This window comes from Aspergillus heteromorphus, assembly GCF_003184545.1.
Source record: "Aspergillus heteromorphus CBS 117.55 chromosome Unknown BO70scaffold_40, whole genome shotgun sequence".
NCBI lineage: Eukaryota > Fungi > Ascomycota > Eurotiomycetes > Eurotiales > Aspergillaceae > Aspergillus > Aspergillus heteromorphus.
In genome coordinates, this window is record NW_020290445.1 from 183,561 (window position 1) to 209,829 (window position 26,269).

Consider the following 26,269-nt stretch of genomic DNA (forward strand, 5'->3'; position numbering starts at 1 on the left):
TTCTTTCTACCCTGTAGATAGATAGTAGGTATGTAGGTAGTAGTTACTTACCTATCTAGTTAGTAGTAGATATGATTTAATCCCTCCCCTTTTTCTTTTTCTTTTTTTTTTCTTCTCGCTCCCCATTGGATCTTGGGTCTTGGGTCTTGCATCCACCTGCCTGTCGTCTCCGCCTCGCCTGGGCCTGACACACTCACACTATTGGCATTCGGCTTCTGAGTATGGGAATGATCGGTTTGCATGTCGGCACTCAACTGACTGTCCCGTTCAGGCCTCCCATTGATGCATGCTCTGGCCATGTCAATCATTGGATCACTAGTAGATGTATCCTCTCAAACGGGGAAGGAAGGAATACCTACCTGGCTGTGGCTAGCCCTACTTTTCTAGACCTACTTAGTCGCACCACAGCTACACACATCTAGTACCTACTTTACCTACCTGAGTACATACATACATATATTACCTAGTTAGTAGATAACAGGAATAGTAGAACAGCACAAGATATCTCTTACTACTATCATCATCATCATCATCATCATGACAATAAGAGGTAGATAGGTAGGTAGGTAGGTATGTAGATAGGTAGATATCAAGACCCTGCTAGGCTAGGCCCACCGGGCCCTTCCCCAGCGCTTCTATCTGCATGCAGCATCGACATCAGCGTGTGGTAATGTTGGTCGCTGTGAACCACCACCACCACCGCCTGATTTATAATCCTGACCTCAAAATGAATTCAGCAGGGGCCGGCCGCATCGACAGACGGCTGGGTCACCAGATGACACGAGACGTGGGTGCAGCGCTTCTCTCGGAGTTACTGCTTTGGCCCCGGCATCTGCTCCCTTAGGGCCAGGAGTATTATTATTATTATTGCTGCTGCTGCTGTTGCTGCTGTTGACCTCAAGGTTGGTACTAATCCCTACCCTAGGTTGTTTCCCCCCCCCCCCCCCCCCACCAATGCCGAGCGCCGAATTCAGCGATAGCGACAGTAACGAGAAATAAATGTATAGTAATATCGCTGCTCTACTGTCTAGATACCTATACTACTTACAGTTATTATTCCCCCCTGTCATATGCATTTACGCGCCAACCGTACTTAGTGATGAAGTAACTAGTATCATCATCTAGTGACCAATGCAAGTGTGGTACGAGGTGGGCGGTCTTAACCATTAACTATCTTCTACTAGGTGAGCTTCAACTGCGACTAGAATTCAAACTACTCCGGACCTAGATACCTGTCTACCTATTTAGGTACCCCGTTCGTTTGGCTGGTACTCCGTATAGGATACTTACCACTGGTAAAATCGCTGATTCAGCGGACGGAGCCACCACTGACTGACTCGCTCTCGGCACGGAAGCCAACGCTCTCCGCTGAGGCCGACCCGAGGTTTCTGTTCTCCGGCTTAACTCCATGGGCCCAATCTGAAAGATCGAGACCGTCCGGTATTTACGGTATTACGTATGGTATTGACTTGATAGTACAGTACTATACTACCTTACTGACACTTACTGCGATCCATACCTGTACAGTCAGTCAGTACCTTCTTGGTTACTGTCGGGAGTCCTCCGTGCTTAAGTAAGTTAGTTAGTTAACTAGTTCACTATTTAATTGTGCTGCTATTCTAAGAGTAAGGAAGGAGCTTGGTCCCTGCAGCCCAGGTCCAGGTCCAATCGCGGATCTCGCAACCTCATCCCCATTTGTCATTCTGGGTCGGTAGTTAACTATCTACTAGATACTCGGTAGCACAGTAGATCACTGGTCCACGAGATCGGGGGGTCGGTCGTATACGGTCGTGAGAACTCCTCCGGATGCCGGATCGCTCGTCTTCCCACGCCACATCTAACGGCTTGGTGCATGGGATCACCCTGCATGGATGACCGGGCCCTTGGTAGTACACCAATGCTTCATCTCAAGTCGTAGATAGTACGGAGGATTACTCCCTACTCCAACGGAGATTGATATCGCATCCCGCAACTGCCTGCCTGAGGCACCACACCATTGGCCGGAGGTTTACCCGATTAGGCAGATCGATCATCCACCCGGAGGGAATGAAATGAAATGAAATGAAATACGGTGGTGCATCGGGTGTCTTTCACCGGCTGGAGACGACCTGACCACCATTAACTAAATTATTCCTTCCTGAGTTCCTTCAGCAATCATAACCTAGCTAGCCATACGCCCAGAGAGACACAGCCACGCTCCGGTCGGTGTTCTCCGGGGTGAGCCAATTGCGGGGTAAGCGGGACAGACAGACGGACGGACATTCTCTTTTAACCCCCCAGTGTTGCATCTGCTCAATCCGTCTACTTTCAAGACACAAGCAGTACGCTCGTCAAACATGGGAGACCAGACCTCGGCCAAGTTCTCGTCCCTGGGTGCCATCATCCAGGAATTCAACGTGGACGGGCAGAACATCGTTCAGGGGTTTGCCACCAAGGACCTTTACGAGAAGCACAATTCGCCCTGGTTCGGGGCCAACATCGGCCGCGTCGCCAACCGGATCAAGGATGGGATCATTCGCAATCTCAATGGTCGCGAGTACCAGTTGGAGATCAACGACCCGCCCAATGCTCTCCACGGCGGGAGTCGGGGATGGGGCCGCTGTGAATTCGACGGCCCGACGGTGCTGAGTCGCAATGGCAAGGACACCCTGCTTTACACATACCGGAGCCCGCATGGCGAGGCCGGGTACCCGGGCACGGTCGAGCTGAGGGTCTTCTATACGGCGAGTGAGGAGATGGCAGCCGGCAAGACTGTGTCGGTGCTGAACATCGAGTATGAGGCCGAGCTGGTGGGCGACGAGTGTGAGGAGACGGTTATCAACCTGACCAATCACAGGTATGTTCGGTCGCACTCTTGACTAAGACCACCGTGATGCCGATGCTGATGAAAATCCGTTCGGGGCAGTTACTTCAACATCGGTGGGGGCGCCACAACCGAAGGCACTATTGCCAAACTCGCAACGCAAGAGTATCTCCCTCTGGAAGGCGGCATCCCCAGGGGCTCCATCGAGCCCTATCCCAGCAATGTCACCGGGGAGTTCACCTTTGGCCCACACAACCAATTTGACGATGTGTTCGTGATGGAGCGCGAGATCGCCCGCGTGCCACTCGACACGCGCGGGCAGCCACTCAAGCTCCTGGCGGAGTTCCAGCACCCGGACTCGCGCCTGCAGCTGCAGGTACATAGCACAGAGCCTGCCTTCCAGTTTTACACGGGCCAGGGCATCGACGTGCCCGCGGTCGACGGGAACCCTAGCCGGGGCCCGTTTGCCGGCTTCTGCATCGAGCCCAGTCGGTTTGTCAACGCGATCAACGAGCCCGCGTGGCGGCACACGGTCGTGCTGAAGAAGGGAGCGAGGTACGGCAGCCAGATCGTATACAAGGCCTGGAGGGACCCGAGGTGAACTGCCGGCAGGACGGCACCGTCCGAATCGGGTAATGTCATGCCATTCATGGATACCCGAACTCGACCATCTTCCTATCATCAGCGGCCGATCGGTGGACCTTGGATCTCGGCATCATGGAAGTAAATAACTGTGTATCTAGGGGAGAGGGACGAAGACGGTGCGGAATATTCTCCGTGCCCTTATTCACCACTAGCCTTACATAGATAGCACTCACTTGTGTGCCTTTTGTTGCGTAATCTTTTAGTCCCCTTGGCGCAAATTTTGACGACACGTTTTCTGCCCCTCTGCTCTTGCTTGGCGCATCATCCGATTTACCCATCAGACGGTGTGTGCCGATTATCCTTATCACCGTGATATGTATCCGAGGGCGGGTCTGGCTCGATCACGGCGTGCCAGTGAAATTGGGACCGTGAGGAAGATGGGTCCAGCGGCCCACCAGGAAAGAAAAGTGCACGAAAAAGCCTCATATGGGAAGTCGGCGAGCCTGCCACGAGCAGGTTCCACCCGGTTCAGTGTCCACCGCCCAGATCGAGGACTGTGTTCTTTGGACTTGGCAGCCGCGGGCGAAAGGGGTCCATGATGCCGATGGAGCAAACTAGACCAGCTGCGGCGGCCTCCGCGAGGTTCTCTGAGCCTGCACTGTTAGAGCCTTGCCGGAGGGAACGTCGGATTGGACCGTTAATTCCGAGGTGGCTCGCTCTGGGATCCGGAGTTCCATGCTCGAAGTTTCCACCCCCAAGGGCATTAATAAGCGCGGATAGTAGGAGATAGTTCGCAGTGGGTATATAGTAACGATAACATGAGGGAGGTTGGGAGTCGAGCGAGAGTTCAATCGTGCTCATCCTTACTCATTCCTCTTGTTGTGCCTGACGCGCCAAGGGTTTCTGGAATCCCCGCCATTGCTTCTAGCGGCTGGAGGCGGAGGAAACTGTTTCCAGGATAGATGCTGATCTCAATCGAGGGGGAATATTATCTATGTGCACAAATGTTGTGCTGTGTGATCGGGAAGGGCCGCTGTATTGATACTAGACATATTAGTAAGGTAAGGTATGTACTATATGTGAGGTATTGTATACGGTTCCGGTATTAGGTACTTTTTTATGTATACAATACCAAACCAACCGTGTGTATGTGTGATATACTTCGTAATACGAGACCCGCCCCAGCGGATCTGGGGAGAAGCGGTTCGAGACTGACGGCGTAATTCTCAGACGTTCAGATTCCCGGGCGAAGCTTGGCATGGCGATCGACACGCTGCAGTCGGCCTGGGCTTGGCCCGGCAGGGGCTTTTATGTTGATAACTTTATACCGGACCACTGCATTATTGACACCACGGTGCGGGGAGGAGGCGTCTCGTGTATAGTTCTTTGGTTGTATCCCCTAGACACCAGTCTTCAGTCCAAAGGCATCACCGCATGCATACATAGGACAGGGGGCTGCCTCGAACCAACACTGCTTACTATATTATATACCCACCCTCAGACTCTCTCTCCCTCCATACTATGCTTGGTTGAAGTCTATCACCCGATCCGTGTCGAGGATACGGCGGACAAAGACATAAAGCACAGCCTGCCTGGCACCCGTTGCATGCATCACACGAGCAGGTGCAGCCCATGAGGAGTGATACACTCCTTTTCAGCTTCCAGTCGCGCACGTACACACACGCGTGTACACACACCCTCACCGTATCTTGTGCAACCAGTTTCCATGCGGATGGAGTGGTCGATCCCAGTCTACCCCGCACATCCGTTCAGATTTCGGACTGATAAGATGGGTGTCCGTTGTCCTTGGACTAGGGTCATTGAGGGGGAATGGAGGGGGTGAGAGGGAGGGGTTTTGACTGATGCCATGGCGGCAGTTGTATGGCGTCTCAAGGGTCTGAAGCATTAGACTGGTCGCATGCATGCATCCTCCATCACAGTGCTGTTGTAATTCGGACCATCGAAGGAGCTTTCGTGCTCCGGATTCCCTGTCCATTGTCCACACTAGATAGCTATGTAACTTCCGAGCTTGCAGCTCTGGATTACCAGTAATACCCAGCCTTGCGGGGTATTATAACTATGACATACCTACTTACCGAGTACATAGTGGTACTCCTCCTTCCCCGGGGGTTGGTTTCCCCTGAATATAAATTCTGCTGCCTGCGGCATCCACCATAAGATTTCGGGCCCCAAGAACAAGGCAGTGCATGGGCATGCAAACGGAGACCGACGCCAAAGCGATGACGCCAGCATTATTTCATTCGGAGTCAAGGATGCCAGTTCACCGACGGTGCATGAGGCAAGCTGCACAGCTGCCGTCCAAGCTCCTTTCATCCGCGAATCCTGGGCCCCTGACGTCCTTATAGTTTGCCGATATGCTGGAGCTCGGATCGATCGCCCAGCCTGGCCGGCAGGGCTGTGCTGAGTTGCGGATGCGAACGAGGTAGCGACACGTCGTACGTCGTATGGCGGAGTACCCGTGGATCGGCTCGTGTTCGTATCCGAGGTTGTTTCTGGATAGTAACCATGGCGAGGCTCTCACGGTGGACGGAGTAAATTCGTAGTAGATAATGCGCTGCGGCCACGTGACCTCACCCCGGCTGGACCCGAGGAGGAGACCCGAGTTGCCCCGCGCGGGGTTTGACATCGTCACCGCGACAACATCGTCCCCTCGTCACCTCGTCACCTCGTCACATCTTTCCACACTTCCCCCCCCCCATCATGGCTTCTACCTACGGCGACCTCCGTCACCTTCTCCCGGGCAATTACAAGCGCCTCGTCACTGCCTGGCTGGAAGAGGACTGTCCCAGCTTCGATTATGGCGGCTTCGTGGTGGGGGAGTCTGAAGGCGAGGCTCGTCTGCTGGGCAAGAGCAAGGTGTTTCTCCCCTATCTTGAGATCTTGAGGAGCGGCCTCGAAACACACTCGCTGACGTCTGTCCTCTCCCCTCCTCTCAGGGTATCGTAGCAGGTGTCCCCTTCGTCGACGAAGTCTTCTTCCAACTCGGTTGCTCGTACGTCCATCATCGACTGACACCGCCCTCAACTGCCCCCGCCCGACTAACCCCCGCCAACCCGACAGAATAGCCTGGCACGTCAAAGAAGGTCAACCCATCACCCCCATCACCCACTGCGCCACCGTCCGCGGCCCCATCCGCAAGATCCTCCTCGGCGAGCGCGTCGCCCTCAACATCCTCGCCCGTTGCTCCGGCATTGCATCCAAGAGCGCCTCGCTCGTCACGGCCCTCCGCGCCCACGGATGGCCCGGCACCCTGGCCGGTACCCGCAAGACGACCCCGGGCTTTCGTGTCGTTGAGAAATACGGCATCCTGGTTGGAGGCGCCGACCCTCACCGCCACGATCTCAGCTCTATGACCATGCTGAAGGATAATCATGTCTGGGCGTGTGCGAACAACCGCGCGGCTGCGGACGGGGGTGCCAGCGACAACGCGGAGCAGCTGTCGTCCATCACGGCAGCGATTCCACGGGCCGTGCAAGCTGCCAAGGCAGCCGGGGGGTTCGCCACCAAGGTCGAGGTCGAGTGTCGGGATCTGGAGGAGGCGGACGCGGCGATTGGCGCGGGCGCAGATGTGATCATGCTGGATAACTTCACCCCCGAGGGCGTTTGGGAGGCCGCCAAGAAGCTCAAGCAGGATTGGGCAGGGAAGGGCCGGTCGTTCCTCGTCGAGGTCAGCGGCGGGTTGAACGAGACGAATGCCGCTTCGTATGCGTGCCCCGACGTCGATATCATCTCGACCAGTTCCATCCACCAGGGGACCGGCATCGTGGACTTCTCTCTCAAGGTGTCGTTGCGGTGATTCGGGCCTAGTGCATGCCTTCTTGACGAAATGTGTATGTCTACGTAGATTGTATATCGTTTCCGGCGAGTCCGTAGTTGCCTGACGGCTCCGTCTCTCCACAAAGTAGCATGGGCACCAAGACTGTTCCAATACCTGCCTTCTATGTACATGGCTCCTATCCCACCCGGTCCGATGTATACTGCACACGCTCATTTCCCCATCAGAACCGCCATAAACAACACGAGTTCGAGACCCAAGTAAGCCAGCAATACCCACGGGGGTGGGCAAAGAGTGAATCTTCCGAAAAGAAGACCAGAACAAGACGAGAGAACCGAAGGGTATCTGATACATGCATGAATGCGAACAATGCAACCCAGAGTCTGATGATCAGACAGCTGGATCTGAGAAGGGAAAGTATTCACTGTAAGAATAGGTTGAGCCGGTAAAAATATCCGCTGAAAGCCGCGCAGCTCGAAAAGACACCGAAATACTCCATACAAACAACCCATGGTCAAAGAAGCCGTACTGGCCACGCCTAAACCTCAATGTCAACGTATATCCCCTCCCCCTCACTTGAACTAGGCTCATCGTCCCGGTGGCGATCGTATCCGTCACTCGTGCTCTGATCGGAGCCCTCGAGTCTCCTTTGCATCGGCGCTCGACCGTGCCCGCCGCCATCTTCATCGGCCGATGTTTCCGTGGAGGCTTCCTTGCGCAAGCTTTGCCTCTCGAGCTGGGCTCGCAGTCTCTGATTCTCGGCATCTCGCTCTTCCAGCCGCCGCCGGGCCCCGCTTCGGTCCAGCAGGCGAGCCTCTCGTTCCGCCTTCAGTCGCTTCTCCAGCTCGTGCAAGCGTTGGATCCACTTTTCGTTGCTGCCCGGATCGGTGGACATGTGCCGAGGACGAGAGCTTGGCACCATGGCACCTGTCCCGTCAGCGAGAGTCGTGGTCGTCGAAACATGAGATGGTTGGGGGATGCCGCTGGTTGAGCTCCGCGTCAGGCCTCGCTCCGGACGTGAGGGAGCACCGGCTTTCTCGACCGCCGAATGGTGGCGGATTAATGATTGTGGCTCGGCATCCAGGCCAGATTCTAGGCTCAGATTCCGGGTGGGCGAGCGCGGCGAGTTGGGCCGGATTCCCGCCGCGACGGCGGCTGCTGCTGCTGCAGAAGAGGAGGAGGAGGAAGTCGGCCCTCGACTGCGTGAATGAGACTGGAGCAGATTCAGCTCAGCCTTCAGGAGCCGGTTCTCCCCCCGTAGCTTGGCCATCTCCGGCGACGTCCCGGACTGGGTCCGACTGTGCTGTTGGGCGCGCATGTTCATCATCGATTCTTCGAGGCGGTCGAGCTTCTTGACGCGTAGGCCGAAGGTATGCTCCAGCATCTGGTATTGCTTGGTCAGGTCACGCTCGACGCCCTTGATGCGGGTCTTGAATCCCGAGATGACGCTCTCCAGCGTCTTGACGGCGAGCAGGAGGTTGCGGCTGAACCCGGGCCAGAAGAGAATGTTGCCAATGACCTCTTGGCTGGGGAGGTTGCCGTTGATCAAGCTGTTCGAGTGGGCCCAGTCCGGCCCGCACATGGTAGACAGGCGCTTCCAGATGTTCAGCAGCATCACGTTCCTCTCGCTCAGCTGGTCGCGGAACTGCTGCTCGAGAGTCGTGAAGCGCTTGCGATCTTGGTTCCGGGCCCCCTCCAGCTCCGAAATGCGCGAGTTGTTCTGCGTGATGGTCCGAGACGCCTGGTGGTGCGACTTGAGGGCCTGTTCGAACGACTGCTTGTCAGCGCGGCGGGCGTGGCGCTCGCGGTCGAGCAGCTCGGCCAGCTTCCGCGACTCCAGGCCGTGACTCTCCAGCAGCGCGTCGCGGTTGCGCAGCAGCGACTCCTTGTCGTCGAGCTTGGACCGGGTGCTCTCGAGCTCCAGGGCGGTCGACTCGAGCTCCTTCTGGAGCTTCATGATGTTGGAGATCAGGCTGGAGCGACTGCCGGTGAGATCACCCAGGGTCTCGCGCAGGTTGTTCTCCAGATCCATCAGCCGCTCTTTCCAGGTGGCGGCCTCGATCTCCTGCGCCGACAGGTTCTTCCTGAGCTTCCGAGCCTCTTCTTTGGCCGCCGACGCCTCCCGGTTCAGCTCGTTGACGATCCGCTGGACCTCCTGCTTCTCCTTGCTGCCCACGACCTCCCGCTGGTGCCGTTCCTCGGCCAGACGCTCCTCGAGGTCGCGGGCCTTCTCTCGCTCGCTCTGAAGGCTCATCCGGTAGGTCTTGAGCTCCGACTCCAGATCGCCGATCTTGATCTTATCGCCGTCTTGCTCCTCTCGTAGAAAGGCGATCTCATTCTGACTCGACTCGATCTGCACAGTGAGCCGCTGGACTTTGGTGTTTGCTTCGTAGAGGCCCTTCTCCATCGACTCCATCTCCTGATTGCAATCGTCCAGTTCCTGCTGGACTGCCTTGTGCCGCTGCAGGTTGTTCTGCGCATCCTCTTCGAGTCGGACGATACCCTCACATGCCGAGCGCATCTCCGCTTGGAGGGCCCGGAAATTCTCTTCCTGGTTCCTCACCTCCTCTCCCAGTTGCTGGCACTCCTCCACCTTTTGGTAGAATTCGTGCTCGAGTGATTCAAGGTCGTCATGAGCTTCGGCCTTGACAGTCTGTAACTCTTCATCGCGGTCGTGGGCCATCTGCGCCGCCTGGTCGCGTTCCTGCTGTAGGGCCTGGATCTCTACTTGCAAGGCCTGCATCTCTGCTTCTATCTGCTCTACATCGGCCGTCCAGGCCTTATCGAGGGCCAGGTTGACCTTATCGACGGCCTCCCAGTTCTGGGCAGCCTCTTCCAATTGCTCCCGGATCGTTTGGTTCTCCAGTTTCAGGCTAGAAACCTGGTCACGCAGCTGGCCAACCCGGGCTTCTAGGTCGTCCCGCTCTGCATCGTCGCTTGGGGAGTGACCCGTACCATCACTGGCCCGCGAAGAGGGTCTGCCATAGGCCCGGGACGCTGATCGGTCGAGGATACTATCGCCCGCGATCGATCGGTTGCCATCGCGGCGTTGGCCAAGCTTCAGCTCCTCGATCTCCTGGTACAGTCGCTCCTTTTCCTTGTTGCGGGATGTGAGCATCGAGGTCTGAGCGCCGACTTCCTTCCTCAACTCCGCGTTTTCTTGCTTGAGCAGCTCCAGCTCCATCACGAGCGTGGAGCTGGAAGAACTCACGGTATTCGCGTTGCGGTTGAAATCCCGGTCCGAGGCGCCGGAATATGAGGCCATCGAGCCTATTCGGTCTCGTTGCCCCGTTCTCGCGGGGACCACAGAGAAGCTCATCTCGCTCTTGAGGCGCAGGGCTTCTTCCCGCAACTGTCTGTTCTCGTCTGTGGCCTTCACCCGAGCCGCGGTCTCTGCGTCCAGCAATTCCTTCCACAAATCCTGCAGCAATGGCATATCAGCATGATGGATGAACCCAGCGGGGATGAAACACGCAAACTCACCCTCTCCTCCCTTCCTCCCACGTCCGATCCCACCAGCCTCGCGTCACTGAGTGATTTCACCATCTCGGCGAGCCGTCTCTTTTCGCTTTCCCTGGCGATACTTTCCGATCTCAGTCGCTCGACCTCGAGTTCATACGTCTCCACCCTCTCCCGCATATAGAGAATCTCCTCATTCTGCGCCGGGTCACGGTCCTCATCGTCCGATCCTTCCGGATCATGGTTGAGCATGGATTCCTTGTCTGACTGCTGGTCTTTCAGCTGATTTTCGAGATCGCGGATCTTCCGCTTCAGACTTTGGCTGTCCTTTTGCAGCTTCAACTTGTCGGATTTTAGCTCGACGTTTTCGGAGATCATCTCTTTTATGCCTTCCTCGGAGCGACGGTTCAGAGCTTCATTGAGAAAGTGGATTCGCATCTTCAGGTCGAAATTCTCCTTCGAGAGACGATCAATGGTGCTACTTTGTTCCTTTAGCGTCATGGTACGGCCGCTCTTGGTGAAGGCCGGAGTAGCGCTCGTACGCTTGTCAGGCGACAAGCCACGACCACCAAAGTCTTCCCGGAACTGCTTCACAAATGCACTGGGCAGCTGAACATCTTTAACACGCTCGGCGATGGCAGTATCTGTATAGATGCCGTGGTCTTGGGGCCTCGCCCTTGGCGTCATTGGCGCAGAAGGGACCGACTCCTGCTGTGGGCGCTGCTCTGATTGCTGCTGCTGTTTATGGTACGATGACCCAGGACGTGACTGGGAAGGACCTTCTTCTTCATCTAAGGTCTGTAGGCCCCCTTCTGTTGCACTACTAGCATTCTTTCTCTCAAAAAGGTTTTCGTCGCTGTATCCTGAGATGCCTGATGCCATACTCCCCAAGCTTACTGACCGAGCCAATGTGTTACGTTGTCCGGCTTGGGGAGCCCCGGGGTTGCCTGGCGCTGCACCACCCGATTGAAGAGCATAGTCCGCGCCCAGCGTCGCATCGCTATTCGTTACCTCCGTCCCAGTACTTGTTACTGAAGAGTACGACAGACGATGAGCTGATTGACGACTAGTCAAATACCTCGGCCTATTGCTCCTTCGACTGCTTGTGCGTGAGGCAGCTTCCGCATCATTCGCCTCATTGTCATGGAACAGTCTCGAAGGCCCGGGCGACAAGCTGCGTGACGTACTGCGGGCGTTATAATGTGTTGACTGCAGCGACTGGTCTACATCGGGGATTGGAGATCGGTCGAAAGCACTGCCGTGAGAGATCTGGCTAGTATCCCGTGGATTTTCAAACGACATCGACTGGTTTCGGTTCACCGTTCTTGCCGCCGCTGCCGCCGAGGGTGATGAAGGAATAGCTTCAAGTATTGTAGTGTTATCGCCGTGTCGCTCGGAGGAAGCCGCGGGCGTCGCGTTCAGATCCACGGATTCGTCCCCCGTAGGTCCTTGGACAGGGGTCTGCGGAATGGGAATATCATCCCCAGCCGCCGTCATGTTACGGCTAGACTCTTCGGGCGCCACAAAAGATATATGTGCGTGCTCTAGCCTGGGGGGGGTTTGAGGGTTGTCATCATGGATCCCAACCAAGTACGTATCGTCGGCGCCAATGGTTCGATTCGCAGCTGCGACTTCTATCGTCGAGGGCTCTGGCAGGAAGCTGGATTCCATGTCCATCAGTCTCCTTCGCATTTCTTTTTCCCTTATAAATGTCTGATCATCGGCGCGGTCATGGTCGTCGTCCTCGACGGACAAGAACAGGCTGTTATCGTCGTTGTCGGGCAAAGGGGGTAGGGTCAGGTTCGAGTCGTCCTGGCGATAATCTTCCACGGCGGTTTCGTCAACTGCGGGATCCGGCTGTTGGGAATGATTGAGGGATGTTCTTTCTCCATAGCTCTGACCGATTCCACTGGCCCGACCGGGGGCTTCCATGGTGGTTGGGAGAAAATCCCCCCGTGTGTCTCCCTCCACCATCAAAGGGACTGAATCGCGAAAGACGTCTTCCAAGGCCGGGAGCCCGTCTTCTTCGGGGTGGACGCCAGCGGGGGCAGGGGAGGATGGGAGGCTGCGCACCGGTTGCGCGTATTCGCGCGCGTGGAGGGACTCGGGTGAAGGAGGAGAGGAAGAAGGCGGGTGTGTCGAACCCGTCGACATGGTGAAGGGGGGGGGAGGAATCAGGGCCGGGTGTTTTGTTTGATCCACATCTGCCATGCAATCAATCCACTAGACGGAGCGGCGACGAAGGCGGCGGCGGCGGCGGCGTCTAGAGTCTAGACGGACTAGGCCTCGTCGTGCTACCCACTTTGGCGGGCAGCCTTGGGAGGTTGGGTAGATAGCCTTAGCCTTAGTCTTTAGCGTAGAAGAGTAGCTGGGCGGGTCGTCAAGCTGTCAACGGTCGACACTACCCAACACCGGGAGGCTTGACGAAGAGGGAGCGTTGGGTGGTCAGGATAGAGGCCCGGTGATTGTATTGAGGGGAGAAACGGGAAGATCGAAAGGGGTGTGGAGGAAGGAGGGGAGACCGGGGGAGTTTGGGAGGGGGAGGCATATACTTACTATACTGTGTACGGAGTACTCCGTATAACTATGCAGGCACAAAGCCTTGCTGAGTCATGGTTCCTGATAGCCGGTGCCACGTTGATCCGGAGACGGGCGGATGACATAACGACCGGCAAGGGAACAACAGCGTGAGCTGGAGATTCAGAGGTACACAGCCCCATCCCCCTCCTGACTCCATGTCCTGACAGGATTCCCGGGGCTTTCTCGCCGACACTCTCAACATGAACCCTCACATATCTGTCCCCCGCCAACATGCCAGCCCCTCGGCTTTTGGCGGCACCACGCCAGCAAGCCGCGGGTCCAGTATCCGGATGCCGCGATTCTTCAAGAGGTACGCTTCATCCGCGTCTCCACGGCGGCCATTGAGCGCGCGCGATGCGCTCATCCAGTGGAATCCGATGGCTTGCTTCCCTCCTCCGGTCTCCCTGATCTGTTACTGATCCCTTCTGGCGGTGTTTCCAGGATGTTCAAGTTCCCGCAGATGGACTTCGAGATGGCCATCTGGGAGATGACATCACTCTTGATTGCCCCAAAGAAAGTCTTCAAGTCGATCTACTACCATGTGAGTGTGACTTGGCCCCGGACTGAGCTCCCCCCCCGGCTTAGTCTAATAAGTGCTAACCTCATCCCCGAACTCCAGAAACGTACGTTGCCCAACCTCCGCACAGCTCCCTTCTGACCCGTCCCGTTCCCCATCTGCGTCTGAACAATCAACCGGTACTAAGAAAATGTATAGAGACCAAAAACACCTGGCATCGCCCGGACCCCTCATTCACGTACCTACTCTCATTCTTCCTCCTGCTGACGGCCCTCGCGTGGGGTCTCGCCTATGCGCCCTCCTTCGGGGCCATTGTCCGGCTTTCTCTATTATTCATCTTCATCCACTTCATCGGATCTTCCCTGCTGGTCTCGACGATCGGATACTTTGCCATCCCCCGACTGTTCGGGCCGAATGGGGCGGCTGCATCTCTGACGGGGTTCCGAGGAAGTCGTGGCCGGAGACGCGGCGCCGCGCAAGGCCTCTTCACGCAATCCGGAGAAAAGGACCAGTTGGAGTTTGGATATTGTTTCGATGTAAGTGGGCTCAAGGCTTCTCTCCGGCGAAGGAGGCTAATTGCGGAGATTCCAGGTTTCGAATCGGGCGTTCTTCCCTCTGTATCTTCATCTCTACGTCGTCCAGTTTCTACTCCTCCCCCTCCTCACCCGCAGCCCGAGTGACTTCCTCGCCACCTTCCTTGGAAATACCCTCTACCTATCGGCCCTAACATACTACACATACATCACCTTCCTTGGGTATAATGCGCTGCCGTTCTTGCACAACACCGAGCTACTCCTGCTTCCCATCCTGGCATTCGTGGTCATGTGGCTGGTCAGCTTGATTGCGGGATGGGGAGTCGTGATGCAGGGACGGAGCGTCGAGGGATTGTTTTGGGGCGCATGATCCCGTTCCACCTCGGGTTGAGTGTCATGTATACCACCACCGGGGTGTTCGTACGCCGACTTGTCTTGATGACTGCCGTTATCTATAACCCCACTTTTTCTGATTCGTTCTGGCGCCGGTGCATATGGTGATCTTTTGGTAATAGTCATTTTCAGCTGGCTTGTGTTATGTCGGTCTCGATTAAGGGAACCGATGGATTCAGGTAGCATTCACGTCGTGGCATAGGTTTCTACTGTTCTTCTCTTCTATACACGGTGGCCGTTGCCCATTGCTTGGGCACGGAACTTCGTTGTACTGTACAGCATAGCTGCGAGTTATATAGGTTTCATACATAGTTTTCCAAAGAGCCTACTCTGCGGGTCTCAACTGGCAGGAGGACACCAGGACCAGCCCTACAGTTCAGCCCGTTGCCTGCCTGTCTATTACGTGCTCACGGCATGTATATGCAAGCTAGTCAACCCACAATGGGTATCGCCAAGTCCAGCCAAAGGCAAATTCTTTTCGATGAAACAGCGGTTTTCTTAATCCATTCACACCAACATTGTTGGGGAGGGAGGGGGGGGAAGCCAACTGAATAAGTGGAGGTATTTGCTAAACAAGAAGGAAAGGAAAGGCCAGATGCAGTTTATTTCTTCTTTGGTGCCCCTTTTTTCTTGCCACCCTTCGCATTCTGCAGCCTCGCCTGCAATTCTGCAGCCCTCTGCTTCGCCTGCTCGGCCTTTTCCTCTTTCTCGGCCTCCTTACGAAGCCGGTCTGCCTCACGCTGCTCGCGGACGAGAGCCAGTCGCGCCAGATCCGCGCGAGCCTCATCCGTCTTCCCCTCTGCATGGAGCTTCATGTATCGCTCCCGGGCCTGCTGGGCCTCAATCGCCTCACGCTCCCGCCTCGACAGCTGCGACAGGTCTCCCGCTTTCGGCTCCTCGGACGAGGGTTCGCTCAGCTGAGAGCGGGATTTAGCCGTGTGGTTTGGGTTGGCGGGGAGGTCCTCATCGTGGTCCTCATGGTCGTCTTCAAGGTCCGATCTCTCTGAATCGGATGACGGCGGTAGATCGCCGGGCTGGGCGGCGGTTTGCATCCGCCTCGCCTGTGCGGCCTGCTTCTTGGCTTTGGCAGCTGCGCGCCGTTCTTCGCGCGTCATTTCGGCGCCGGGAATGGAGGAAGAGGCAGACGGGCCAGGATGAACATTGTTGGCGGTGCTCTCGTCCTCGGAGGATTCGTCGGAGCCCGATTCTTCGGAGTCTTCTTCCTCTTCGGATAGTGAGGAGGGGCCGTCATGGTCGGGTTCCTGCAACGGGTTGCCTTCCGGTCAGAAGAGGGCAACTTTCGGGGCCGAGCATGTCTAGGCAGGAAGAAGAGGAGGAGGAGGGAATAACGATGCATACCCTCCAGAGACCAACAGGGTTGCCATCTTTGTCGACGGGCTGGGTATCGCGACTGAAGCGTTTCCCCCCTACGCGTGTGAGCACCATCAGTCCATCATGATGGAGATGAAGGGGGGTTGGACTGTCAAGCCAGGCCGTGGTCACATACCTCCTCGAGAGGGCTTGGAGAACTTTCCGCGACCGCGAGGGGCCATGATGGGAGAGGGCGTGGAGCCGCGGGGGGGGGGAATAGTAGTGGGGAGGATAGTAGTGGGGAGGATAGCGGCACAAAAGTCCGTGGTGTGCTATGTAAACAAAAGATGGAGGAGGAAGGGATAAGGAGGAGAGTGAAGAGAAGGAGGGGGGAGGGAGAGAGGGAGGAAGCGAGGAGAGAAGGAGGGGAAGTGAAGAGAAGAGAGGGAGGGAGAGAAGGATGGAGCGGGGCGTTTGGCTGGAGTCGGTCCGAAGCATGTTTGACTAAGTCCGCGTCGCTGATTGATCCATCGATCTATACAAGGATGATATATAGTGAACATTCCTCCTACTGGATAATAAATCAGTATAAAGATTTACACACACAAACTCTCTCTCTCTCTCTCTCTCTCTCTCTCCTTCTCCACTTCGGATACAGATGTGTGTATGTATATAGTATATCATATATATATGCGCTACATACCCACACCCAAAACACGGCTTCTTCTCAAACAAATCGATCTCTAACCTCTCAAACCCGATGCCAGATGAACCCGACCTTCATCACCCGTGCTACGAGCAATGTCAATGTACCAGCAAGAATGGCACTGCCCATAAACATCTGCGCATACAGATATTGCCGGTCATCCCGCTGCACCAGCGCTCCGGCAATTGGAGTGCCGATTAGGGCGGCCACGGCAACAACGCTGAGCACCATGCCCATTCGCACGCCGGTCTTCTTCAGATCGGTGGTTAGCGTGCTCAGGGTGGCCGGGAAGAGGGACTGGATCCCCGCCGCGGCCAGACCGTAGAATGCACTGAAGGCATACAGCTCATCATAGGTGTGGACGGCGGCCCAGCAGAATGCCACTATCCCGGTCACCAGGCTGAAGGGGATCAGCATGTTCAAGGGTCCCGTATACCGGTCCGCCATCAGGTTTGGGATCAACCGGCCCAGCAACCCGATCCCATTCATGACCAGGAGGACATCAATCGAGGTTGACTCTGACACCCCAATGATGCCGCGCGCGAAGCTGCCGATATAAAAAAACCCCACGTAGATCCCCCAGAAGTTGAGGAACATCCCCAGCGCAAACAGGGCATATGGGGCTTCCCTGAACGCACCCCACTCGACCAGGGGCCCGCTACGATGTGGAGGCAGCCTCTGCTGGAGGAAAACCAAACAAGGGATCAGCGTGACCAGTGAGATGAACCCCAAGGTGCGCATTGTCCACCCATACCCGACCCGGGGTAGGAGCCGCATCACGACCGCAGGGAAAACCAGGCCGCCGGTGGCGGATCCCGACGCTGTAAGCCCGATTGCAATCGCCCGATGCTTGGTGAAGTAGGTGGGGATGAGCGCAATGGTTGGGCAAAACATGAGTCCGCACCCGAGGCCCTGCCCGACACCCTGGGCCAGAAAGAGCTGCCAATATTCCGTGCACAGAGAGGCCATGAAGATGCAGAACAGCTCTAGCACAGTCCCCACGGTCAAAATGGCCTTGAAGTACCCGGCATCCGTAGCGCGGCCAGAGAAAGTGCCGACAAAGAAAAGCAAGAAGATCTGGATGCTGCCTACCCACGAGATATCGGATGGCGTACGCCCGAGTGTGTTGGTATAGTATGTCTGGAAGACACCGAAGCTGTTGATATAGCCCCAGGTGTTGAAAATGACGAGGTGTGCCAGAGCCACTTGGGACCACGCCTTGAATCCACCATCAGGAGGAGGGCCCAGGTCTTTGCCAGATTCTCGGGTGCGCACGAGGGTCAAGGTTCTGGTAGCCAATGCACTGGCATGGCTGACATTGGTGGGGGCCTGCGACAGCTCCTTGTCTCGCCCGTGATCGAGGCCTACTTCCTCATCCCGGTTGTTGGTTTGTAGAGGAAGGACCTGATCCGTGGCCACATCGGTTCTAGGCTGTTTCGACTGTCCCTTTTCGGCATCTGCCGACACGAGCAAGTCCGGCTGATCATGATGGGACGGGCTGTTTGTCATCGTGCAGAGAGGCAGAAACTTCAGCAATTCGACCAGCTTGAGTCGGCAATCTGTCCGTCCTCTCCAGCGAGACCACAGGCGAGGAGAGGGCTGGGTAAAAGAAACCGGATGGGAGGAAGTCTAGTCCGGGAGGAGACACGAGGGTCTAGGGGAGGTGAAGGCGAATGATCGGCAGAGGGAGTGTGTTTGAAGGAGTCGGGCTTTGGCATGAAAGGACGTGGGAATGAATCATTCAGACCAGACGGGTAATGGGGGGGTGATGCAGGTAGATATGACTCAGGAAGTGACGGAGGGTCCAGTGGATGCGGATGCGCATCCGTGACGAGTGCACGGAGGATGGAGGACTAAAAGCTAGGCAGTGCCTACTTAGTTAGTAGTTAGTAGTAGTAACTAAGTAACTAGACGTTCGCACAGAAGACCGACGGTCGGGAGTGGAAGAGGAAGACTCGAGAAAGGGCCGGCAACCTGGGGCCGACCCGGCTAAAAGAAGTAGAGACTAGCCCTAGGCGGGGGAAGAAAGTGCGGAGTAGTAGTCATTATACCTAATGGATACCTGTACGTATGGATGTATATAATATGTACTATCTTCAGTAGCCGTGGGCTCCTCTCCCCGAGCCCGGTCTCCAGGGGAGCAAGGGCCGTCCGTTGGTTTTTCGTCGCTCTAGTTATACTCACTCCCTCTACTCTAACGCGTCAAAGGGGAAGAAGAAGGGAAAACAAGGCAGAAGGCAGTCGGCTGCACTTCGGCGTCCATCTATATAGTCGTCGCTTATCAAAAACCCATCAACAACCAACCAGGCTCGGCGTCGGGAACGGCAAGACAGAAAGCATTCATTGGGGGGGGGGGTTGCATTGCAAGGACAGAAAGGAAGACTTGGTGCCTCAGATTCCAATCCCGACCCCCACGCCAATGCGCCTCCCACTCCTGGACAGCTTCCTTTCTACGCCCGAGGGACAAAAACAAAAAGAAGAAAAGAGACAAGGAACGAAAAGGATACGGAGTATATATCAATAATCACAGCAGCTAAATCGGAAAGGGCCGGCCGCCGGAGCACCCGTGAACCTCAATACTCTTGCGAGCACGAGCTGCTGTTCAGCATCGAGATGGTTTCTATCACATCCGCAGGCTCCAGGAGGTGCCAGCTGGCGGCCGTTTGCTTCGAACTTGCCCCGACGGTGACCGAGTAGACGTGATCTTGTGGTAGGTCGAACTTCTGTAGGGCCCGGAACATATCTAAAGAGAGAAAGGGGAACGTCAGCCTTCCGAGGCAAACAGGCATATATGTTTGCAGGCATTCCAAGGGGATATTACCTTCGTCTGTGAAGTCATCTCCCGAGCAAAAAATAAACTCGGGGGCCTTTCCAGGCGCGGTTCCGTACTCATTGACGAGGCGGGTTGCGATGAACCCCTTATTGACGAACGTCGGCCGAACCTCCAGATTAGCTTTTCCAGCCATCACTTCCACCTCCCATCTCTTGCCGACGGTTTCCTCGAGCTGCTTCCGGCATTCGCGAGCCTGGAACGCCCCGTATTCGGGGTCCGCGCGCCGATAGTGCCACGTAAGAGCCACTCGCTTCCTCTCGATAAAGGAACCCTGGGTCCGTTCGGTGAAGTGTTGGAACACTTCCATGACCTCCTTCTGCCAGCCCATATTGCTCCGTTCAGCCAAGTTCTCCCAGTCGTCTGAGTGAGGCTTGCGGATGAAGCACCCATGTTCGGCACTCAATCCTAGTTCGGGAATATGACCCATCCACTCGTCCAGAAAAGCTTGATCGCGCCCACTGATGATCCAGACCGCATTCCGTGAATCTGCTGCCAGGCTCTTGAGGGTTCGTAGAACGCGATCTGATGGGATAGCGGCTTGCGGGTCTTTAACGATAGGGGTGAGTGTGCCATCGTAATCGAACATGAACAACCTTTTGCGAGCCCGACGGTATTGCCTCACAAGCTTCGCTCGATCGAGCGCTGGGGTTGCCACGGACTGGTCGAACGAGGAGAGGTTCGTGAGGAGACGAGTAACGAACTGTTTAGACCAAGCCGAGACGGTGTTTGCAGTAACATGCTTGTAAAGCTTTTGATGCTGCGACTTCTTCTCTTCGGGGGTCATGACTAGGGCTTGATTGATGGCACCCGCAACACCGACAGTATCCCATGGGTTGATGTGGATGGCACTGGACAGTGTCCCCGCGGTACCAGAAAACTCAGAAAGAATCAGAGGCCCATAATTGTTCTGCTGGCAGATAATGTACTCCAGACTCGTCGTGTTCATACCGTCTCGGACCGTCGTGATCAGACCCACGTCAGCTACACGCAGCAATGCAAAGTACTCGTGTGGGGACAGGTACTGCGGGTAGTATTTTACGGGTGAGAAGCTCAAGGACCCGAATCGACCGTTGATAGTGGAAACCAGGTTGGAGACCTGGCTGGCGAACTTGTTCTCCTCTTTCTGCTCATCAACGCTCGTTGGGCTAGTCACTTGAATCAGGACGACTTTGTCACGCCATTCGGGATACCGCTCGAGGAACACCTCGAACGACTGCAGCTTCTGCGCAACACCGCGGACACTGTCCAGTCGATCACGGCCAACGATGATTTTCTTCCCGGCATATAGCTTGCGGATACCCAAGACGGCCTTTTCGATGTCGGCGGATCCGAAAGCCGCGTTCTGAATGGCCTGGGTATCAATCCCAATGGGGAAGACATCAACAGCCACATGGGCACCGTACGCGTCGACCCCAGCCGAGTTGGAATCAAATCCCAAGACCCGAGTGCAGCAAGATGAGAAGTGGCGAGAGTAAGAAAATGTTTGGAAGCCGATCATGTTTGCACCCAACACCCCTGTAAGGACCTCTTTCCGCTTGGCCAGACAGCGCATAAACTCACTGCTAGGGAATGGAGCATGCAAGAAAAATCCGATGTAGACGTTAGGAATGCGTTGGCGCAACATACTAGGCACCAGGAATAAATGGTAGTCGTGGATCCAGACAATGTCTCCTTCCTTATATTCGTGCGCAATCCGATCTGCGAAAAGACGATTCATGCGGACATAATCCGCCCACCACTTGCGCTCCGATTTTCCATCTGTGGGACCGTGTTGCTTGTAGTGAAGGAGCGGATACAACTCCCTTTCCGCGTAACGCCTCCACCTCCCTTGGTCCTGCAAAAAAACGGAGTCATCGGGAATTTCGGATTCACCCGACAGCCAGACAGGTACAATCCTTCCGTAACGACTAGAACTCAGCTGTTCATCCAGTCGTCTTCGATCATCTAAGCCTACCCCGAACCCTTCTAGAAGGGGGTGACTCGGCAGGCGTTGGTTGGCATCCACGGGCACTGGTGCAGCCGCTTTATTAATAGGTAAGGCAGATGTGCCGTTAATAGTGGTGGGTAGCTTGGCGCTCGTGTTGATGGGGATTTGTTGTAAGGGTATCGTCGTCTCGTGGACCGGTTCGACCTCGCCAGTCCAGCCGACGAGGGTGTGAGACCATCTCGATTCATCAGCACCCAGGTAGGCCATGGAGTCAAAGAGAGCAGATGTTCCCGGGCGAGGTTTGAGATCCTAAAAGCCTGTCAGTCGACCTTCTCATAATTCTCCCTAAGCTCGAGGTGCCTGGGGCGAGAGAAAGGGGATCGGAATATTGAAGAGCGAAGGGAGAACCTACCCAGTCAGAGCCAGATCGGAAGTACAGCTTGTAGGGAATACAGAATGCAGCACTGATCACTCGACCGGTGAGATTCAAGCCCGGATACTGCTCACGGGGGTCGATGTCGACCATCGTGGGCGTCCCCATCAGACTCAAACGACGTAACAGATCAACGCCCGACTTCGCGTCCTTGGCTGCCTGAGCTGGGGTGTTCGGGGCAGCGGTAGTGGATGGGTCTGGAGAGGCAATGTTCCCAGGCAAGTCAGAGGAGTAGGGAGGGGTGTCAGAGGGTATGGGAGGTTGGGTCTGCGCACTCCGCAAGTCCGGAGTGGCACTCGGGGCCTTCATAAAGACCTCTTCACCTAGGGCATTGGCGATTGATCCAATGGGGAGCGGATTGGGCTGACCATCGGGCACACCAGCGGCAGTTTGTTGTTCGGAAGCCATGACGGAAACGGACAAGACGAGGGGAACGCAGGTGACAGCAGCCAGAACGAGGTCAGTCGGCAGTGGGTCTGGAAATTCCCAAATCAGTTAGACAAAAAAACATAGTTCTCTTGGTTTTTTATTTGCATGCGCAACGATGGAAAAAGGGGGAGGCAGAAAAAAAGGAAAGAAAAAGTTATAATAAAAGACAGACAGAGAGAGGGAGGGAGGGAGGGAGGTAGAGAGGAAGAGGAGAGGAGAGGGGGGGGAATCCCCCGCATGGGCAACTAGGCTTGTTACTAGTAGAAGGGCTTTTTTGGGGGGGAAGTCGAGGGAACGGGTAGATTTGGAGGGGGCGGTTGAGAGATAAGCTAAAGTACCTGGGAAGTACTCCGGACGGGAGTACTATGTAGTGGCAGTAGTTTTGGCAGGGAGGGAAGACGCCGACCAAAAAACAAGCCTGGGTGACCTAAGCCATGGAGGAACGAATGGATGGGGACCAAAGACAGAGAAGAGTGATGGGATAGAGGGTTGTTGAGTGGAATAATCAAGTCAATTCCCCCAAACGCGCGTGTGTGTGACAGAGAGGGGGGGAGGGGGAGTGAGAAGGGGAGAAAGGGGAGGGGAAAGGGAAGGCAATGGGTGGGTTTGAAGTGGGAGAAGAGAAAGGAGCGAGGAAGCAGGAGAGCAGGAGAGTAAGAGAGAGGGGAGAGAGAGCAATAATAATTCGAACTGGGCGGGGGAGAGGGGGGGGGGGAGAAAGAGGGAGGGGCGAGTGCCGGACGGAGCCTGAGAGTCTGAGCCTGAGAGCCTAAAGCCTGGAGGCGGTGAGGCGGGGGAACAAAGTAGTTATCGGTGGTATCTACTACTGAGTACTCACGGATCTCGATACTGGTCATGCACAACAGTTTGAACAGGCAGGCACTGGAAGGAAAGGAAGAGACCGGCCGGTGAGGGGCAGAACCCAACCGTTATCGGGAAGATGGACTGACCGTCTGAAGAAGAATCGGCGGGAAATTATCTCAGCTCCTCTTCACCACCACGGGGTCCGGAACCCTTCTGAAAACTACTCCCGGAATACCAGCCAATCACCCCGATCGTGTAATCAAGCCAGCCAGCCAGCCAGCAGGTCTAGCAAGCTGGCCCGGTGACCGTCGGCAGGCTTCGCTGCCAAAAACAACCAATCCCTCATGCACGGGTTGAGATAGAAGGACACCGAAGGGTTGTGAGTGGAAAGCTTTGGCGAAGCCAGACGGAGGAGGGCCCAAGACGGTCCAGGCTCGGCGATGGATGATAGCACTACGGAGTACGGAGTACAGCGGTACCTGCCCAGTGCCCAGGTACTTGACGTTGTACATCGATATAGTACGGAGTACCTACATAGTACGGAGTCGATCACTATCTATCAGAGAATACTTCCAATGAATTTTAATTTTAAACTGCTTCTTACAAAGTAAACTTGGTCATAGTACCTGGTTTCCGTTCCCACACCGTCCGGTCCGGAAACCCCCCCCTCCACCCATTACCTACTACTACGTCATGGTCCGAGAATAGAACAAGTAGAACAAGGCGGGCTCGTAGGTACCTACCTATGTACACGGTAGGTACCTAGATGCCGGCGACTACACTGCTAGGTGTAAGGTAACCTGCACCTGCTGCTAGGTAGATAGGCTAGGCAATAACCCGGGAAGTTGGGCGCGGTCGCTAGGCGGACATCAACCGCCTGTCTGAGAGCGTGAGCCTGACTGAGCCTGAGACGGCGGGGAGACCGTGTGACATGTGAAGACCTACTTAGGGCTTTCCGGATCACGCCCCCCTTCCCACGTGACGGCCAGTTTCTTGTCCTTGTAAGTTACCGGCCCTCCCGGGAAGCTCCTTCTTGGCCTGGGGCAACCCGGCCGGCCATCTGACCGATCGGGATCTTGTATCTTCTTCACCCTCCCACCCATCGCCCTCGCAACTTTTTTTTTCTCTACACTACCGTCCATCCATCTCACTTACTGATCGATTGTGGTCGACCTGGTTTACCCTCGATCCCCCGTTTCTCCTCCATCGGACGAGGTCCAGTTTATGCACCGGATTGCGACGCCTCATTCGCAATGCTTCCATTGCCTTGCTGAAAGCGCGGCCATGCGCGTCCTATCTTCTACATCGTTCCCTTCTCGACTCGCCTGCCCCGCGACCTTTTTCAGGGCGCGCACTATCTCCTCTTTCTCGAAAGCTCGATGCTTCCACCAAACCCGCGCGAACGATAAAGATCTCGCGATCTTCAAAAACAGCCTGCAGAGAACACTCGATGCCCATCGGTCTTCAAATCAAGCCAGTATAATACGTCGAATCCCCAGTCAAGTAGACCCCAAGGACACGCCAGAGGATGCTACAAAATCCCAGGATCCGTTGGTCGTACCGCCGACCGCAGGTATAACTTCGCGACTCTCTGCAGCCCGGAGAGGTTCCAAGAGAAAATCCCGCTCCTCGGGCAAAGATGTCTCGCCTTCGCAGCCTACAAACTTGCATCGGCCCGTACAGTGGGTCCCTGACCCCCAGCGCGACCGATCAGAACAGTGTCCTTGGCTGAACAATTTGGATCCAGCCCACGCTTTCGGCGATGGCCTCTCGCAGCTTGATGCGGAGATATGCGCGCTCGAGAAATACGTGGCGCCCACACTGCCAGAGGAAAGGCAGGTCCATCGGATTGCCGCGGATATGTCTCAGTTATTGGAAGGGACTGTGCCCCATGCACCCCTGATAATCGGATCATGGCAAACTGGATTTGCTATGGGTCACTCGAGTCTGGACCTCCTTCTTCCCATTCCAGACGCAGTACGTTCCATCGAAATTATTCGAAAGCCAAGCGCTACCCGCCCAAAGGCCCTCACTCTACGTCGGGGCCTGCTACGCGATGTCAACGATATACTCCAGAACTGCCCCCTCTTCACCGGTCGGGTAGATCTATCAATCGAGCGGAGCCGCATCACCGCTGTCGAGGGCCGTACTGGACTCCAGATGCACATCTATTGCGGTGAAGGGTTACCTCCAATTCTTGAGTATGTCAGAGACTACCGTGCGGAGTACCCCTCGCTTCGGCCTCTCTACATGACGGTACGGCTTATCTTGGAATCCCAAGGCTTGTATGGCTCTCGTATATCGTCCATAGGGTCAGAACCACTTCTTATGCTTGTCGTGGCTTTTCTGAAGATGAACCATGGCCGATTTCGACGATCGGACGGCCTGGGTGAGAGTCTCCTTGCATTCCTCCGCATGTACGGTACACAGGTCGATCTCACAACCACCGGGGTCTCTGTTGACCCTCCTACTCTGTTTAATGCGGAGACCCTCAAGCTAGCCAGCCGAATGTACAGTCCAGATAATCTACCTGCCCATATACGTGGCCAACGTTCTATAATGAACCTGAGGAGAACTGCCGCGATCAGAGGCAACGTGACTACCGCTACACGGCTATGCCTACAAGATCCAACCAACTACATGGACGACTTGGGTCGTACCTGTATACAGACCAGGGGGCTCCAGTCCGCCTTGGCGAGCGCCTACGAGCGCCTCAGCACAACCCTTAATAATTGGGAGAAAGACAGGCCTAGTGAACCGGTTTCTAGCCTGCTGGGCATTGCCCTCCGAGCGAACTTCGATGATTTCGATGATGTGCGTCGCCAGCGTACTTTGGGAGAATGATCTCGACATGGCACGCAGTAGGGCGGGCCATTATGATATAAAGCTGAGCCCATTCAAATGACCTCTTACTCTTTTGAGCCAAAACACATGGAAAAGTGCTTGCTTGGCCCTTGCCGGTGTATACATAGACTTTCCCGGCAATCTATTGACGTCCAAATCTATAAGACACGCTCGATGCCTCCATCGCCTCCAAAAGCACCGCATGGGTAGGGAAGAAAAGGAAAGCAAAGCCCGAGTATAACGCCCGCTAGCTATGCAAAAGCTGCCGAAGCCATTCATCCTTGCCCGGAACAGTGCCAAAGACACTTTAACCGCA

General features: G+C 55.6%; 10 protein-coding genes across 10 annotated transcripts; 5 read left to right on the top strand and 5 right to left on the bottom strand.

The window, feature by feature from the left end:
• The first annotated feature begins 2,036 nt into the window (after positions 1-2,036).
• Positions 2,037-3,701, top strand: BO70DRAFT_168995 (aldose 1-epimerase). Its single transcript, XM_025538351.1, has 2 exons — positions 2,037-2,836; positions 2,906-3,701. The coding sequence occupies exons 1-2, from the start codon at positions 2,337-2,339 to the stop codon at positions 3,402-3,404; spliced, it is 999 nt and encodes a 332-aa protein (XP_025395067.1). The 5' UTR covers positions 2,037-2,336; the 3' UTR covers positions 3,405-3,701.
• A 468-nt stretch (positions 3,702-4,169) lies between these two features.
• BO70DRAFT_169020 (uncharacterized protein) lies at positions 4,170-5,056 on the top strand. Its single transcript, XM_025538352.1, has 2 exons — positions 4,170-4,454; positions 4,619-5,056. Exons 1-2 carry the CDS (start codon positions 4,351-4,353, stop codon positions 5,022-5,024), a joined length of 510 nt encoding a protein of 169 aa, XP_025395068.1. The 5' UTR covers positions 4,170-4,350; the 3' UTR covers positions 5,025-5,056.
• A 1,053-nt stretch (positions 5,057-6,109) lies between these two features.
• Positions 6,110-7,591, top strand: BO70DRAFT_390488 (nicotinate-nucleotide diphosphorylase (carboxylating); the record flags this gene model as incomplete). The annotated part of the gene is made up of 3 exons (XM_025546158.1): positions 6,110-6,265; positions 6,346-6,401; positions 6,470-7,591. 3 exons carry the CDS (start codon positions 6,110-6,112, stop codon positions 7,203-7,205), a joined length of 948 nt encoding a protein of 315 aa, XP_025395069.1. The 3' UTR covers positions 7,206-7,591.
• Positions 7,592-7,722: 131 nt separating this feature from the next.
• BO70DRAFT_345411 (putative anucleate primary sterigmata (ApsB)) lies at positions 7,723-12,797 on the bottom strand (the record flags this gene model as incomplete). The annotated part of the gene is made up of 3 exons (XM_025541499.1): positions 7,723-9,888; positions 9,985-10,605; positions 10,668-12,797. The coding sequence occupies 3 exons, from the start codon at positions 12,795-12,797 to the stop codon at positions 7,723-7,725; spliced, it is 4,917 nt and encodes a 1,638-aa protein (XP_025395070.1).
• Positions 12,798-13,500: 703 nt separating this feature from the next.
• Positions 13,501-15,118, top strand: BO70DRAFT_366297 (unc-50 family protein). The gene is made up of 4 exons (XM_025544297.1): positions 13,501-13,533; positions 13,665-13,764; positions 13,941-14,276; positions 14,332-15,118. Exons 1-4 carry the CDS (start codon positions 13,514-13,516, stop codon positions 14,641-14,643), a joined length of 768 nt encoding a protein of 255 aa, XP_025395071.1. The 5' UTR covers positions 13,501-13,513; the 3' UTR covers positions 14,644-15,118.
• A 150-nt stretch (positions 15,119-15,268) lies between these two features.
• Positions 15,269-16,228, bottom strand: BO70DRAFT_432957 (PDGFA associated 1 family protein; the record flags this gene model as incomplete). Its single annotated transcript, XM_025548370.1, has 3 exons — positions 16,174-16,228; positions 16,026-16,093; positions 15,269-15,928 (listed from the first exon to the last, which is right to left on the bottom strand). Exons 1-3 carry the CDS (start codon positions 16,217-16,219, stop codon positions 15,269-15,271), a joined length of 774 nt encoding a protein of 257 aa, XP_025395072.1. The 5' UTR covers positions 16,220-16,228.
• Positions 16,229-16,584: 356 nt separating this feature from the next.
• Positions 16,585-18,661, bottom strand: BO70DRAFT_366298 (putative MFS monocarboxylate transporter). Its single transcript, XM_025544298.1, has one exon. It carries the CDS (start codon positions 18,190-18,192, stop codon positions 16,729-16,731), a length of 1,464 nt encoding a protein of 487 aa, XP_025395073.1. The 5' UTR covers positions 18,193-18,661; the 3' UTR covers positions 16,585-16,728.
• Positions 18,662-19,231: 570 nt separating this feature from the next.
• Positions 19,232-22,738, bottom strand: orlA (putative alpha,alpha-trehalose-phosphate synthase subunit Tps2). The gene is made up of 4 exons (XM_025538354.1): positions 22,644-22,738; positions 21,856-22,352; positions 19,505-21,752; positions 19,232-19,426 (listed from the first exon to the last, which is right to left on the bottom strand). The coding sequence occupies exons 2-4, from the start codon at positions 22,282-22,284 to the stop codon at positions 19,257-19,259; spliced, it is 2,847 nt and encodes a 948-aa protein (XP_025395074.1). The 5' UTR covers positions 22,285-22,352; positions 22,644-22,738; the 3' UTR covers positions 19,232-19,256.
• Positions 22,739-23,324: 586 nt separating this feature from the next.
• On the bottom strand, positions 23,325-23,674 carry BO70DRAFT_366300 (uncharacterized protein). Its single transcript, XM_025544299.1, has one exon. It carries the CDS (start codon positions 23,619-23,621, stop codon positions 23,352-23,354), a length of 270 nt encoding a protein of 89 aa, XP_025395075.1. The 5' UTR covers positions 23,622-23,674; the 3' UTR covers positions 23,325-23,351.
• A 719-nt stretch (positions 23,675-24,393) lies between these two features.
• Positions 24,394-25,953, top strand: BO70DRAFT_400598 (uncharacterized protein; the record flags this gene model as incomplete). Its single annotated transcript, XM_025546934.1, has 1 exon — positions 24,394-25,953. One exon carries the CDS (start codon positions 24,394-24,396, stop codon positions 25,951-25,953), a length of 1,560 nt encoding a protein of 519 aa, XP_025395076.1.
• Positions 25,954-26,269: the final 316 nt, after the last annotated feature.

Excerpts from the sequence above, each read along its gene's own strand:
- BO70DRAFT_168995 (XM_025538351.1), top strand. The coding sequence starts at position 2,337 with ATGGGAGACCAGACCTCGGCCAAGTTCTCGTCCCTGGGTGCCATCATC. Across the intron at positions 2,837-2,905 it reads ATCAACCTGACCAATCACAG|TTACTTCAACATCGGTGGGG; the intron begins GTATGTTCGGTC and ends CGTTCGGGGCAG.
- BO70DRAFT_169020 (XM_025538352.1), top strand. The coding sequence starts at position 4,351 with ATGCTGATCTCAATCGAGGGGGAATATTATCTATGTGCACAAATGTTG. Across the intron at positions 4,455-4,618 it reads AGACATATTAGTAAGGTAAG|ACGTTCAGATTCCCGGGCGA; the intron begins GTATGTACTATA and ends CGTAATTCTCAG.
- BO70DRAFT_366297 (XM_025544297.1), top strand. The coding sequence starts at position 13,514 with ATGCCGCGATTCTTCAAGAG. Across the intron at positions 13,534-13,664 it reads ATGCCGCGATTCTTCAAGAG|GATGTTCAAGTTCCCGCAGA; the intron begins GTACGCTTCATC and ends CGGTGTTTCCAG. Across the intron at positions 13,765-13,940 it reads TCAAGTCGATCTACTACCAT|ACCAAAAACACCTGGCATCG; the intron begins GTGAGTGTGACT and ends AAATGTATAGAG.
- BO70DRAFT_366298 (XM_025544298.1), bottom strand. The coding sequence starts at position 18,192 with ATGACAAACAGCCCGTCCCATCATGATCAGCCGGACTTGCTCGTGTCG.
- orlA (XM_025538354.1), bottom strand. The coding sequence starts at position 22,284 with ATGGCTTCCGAACAACAAACTGCCGCTGGTGTGCCCGATGGTCAGCCC. Across the intron at positions 21,753-21,855 it reads TCCGATCTGGCTCTGACTGG|GATCTCAAACCTCGCCCGGG; the intron begins GTAGGTTCTCCC and ends ACAGGCTTTTAG. Across the intron at positions 19,427-19,504 it reads AGATGACTTCACAGACGAAG|ATATGTTCCGGGCCCTACAG; the intron begins GTAATATCCCCT and ends TTCTCTCTTTAG.
- BO70DRAFT_366300 (XM_025544299.1), bottom strand. The coding sequence starts at position 23,621 with ATGTACAACGTCAAGTACCTGGGCACTGGGCAGGTACCGCTGTACTCC.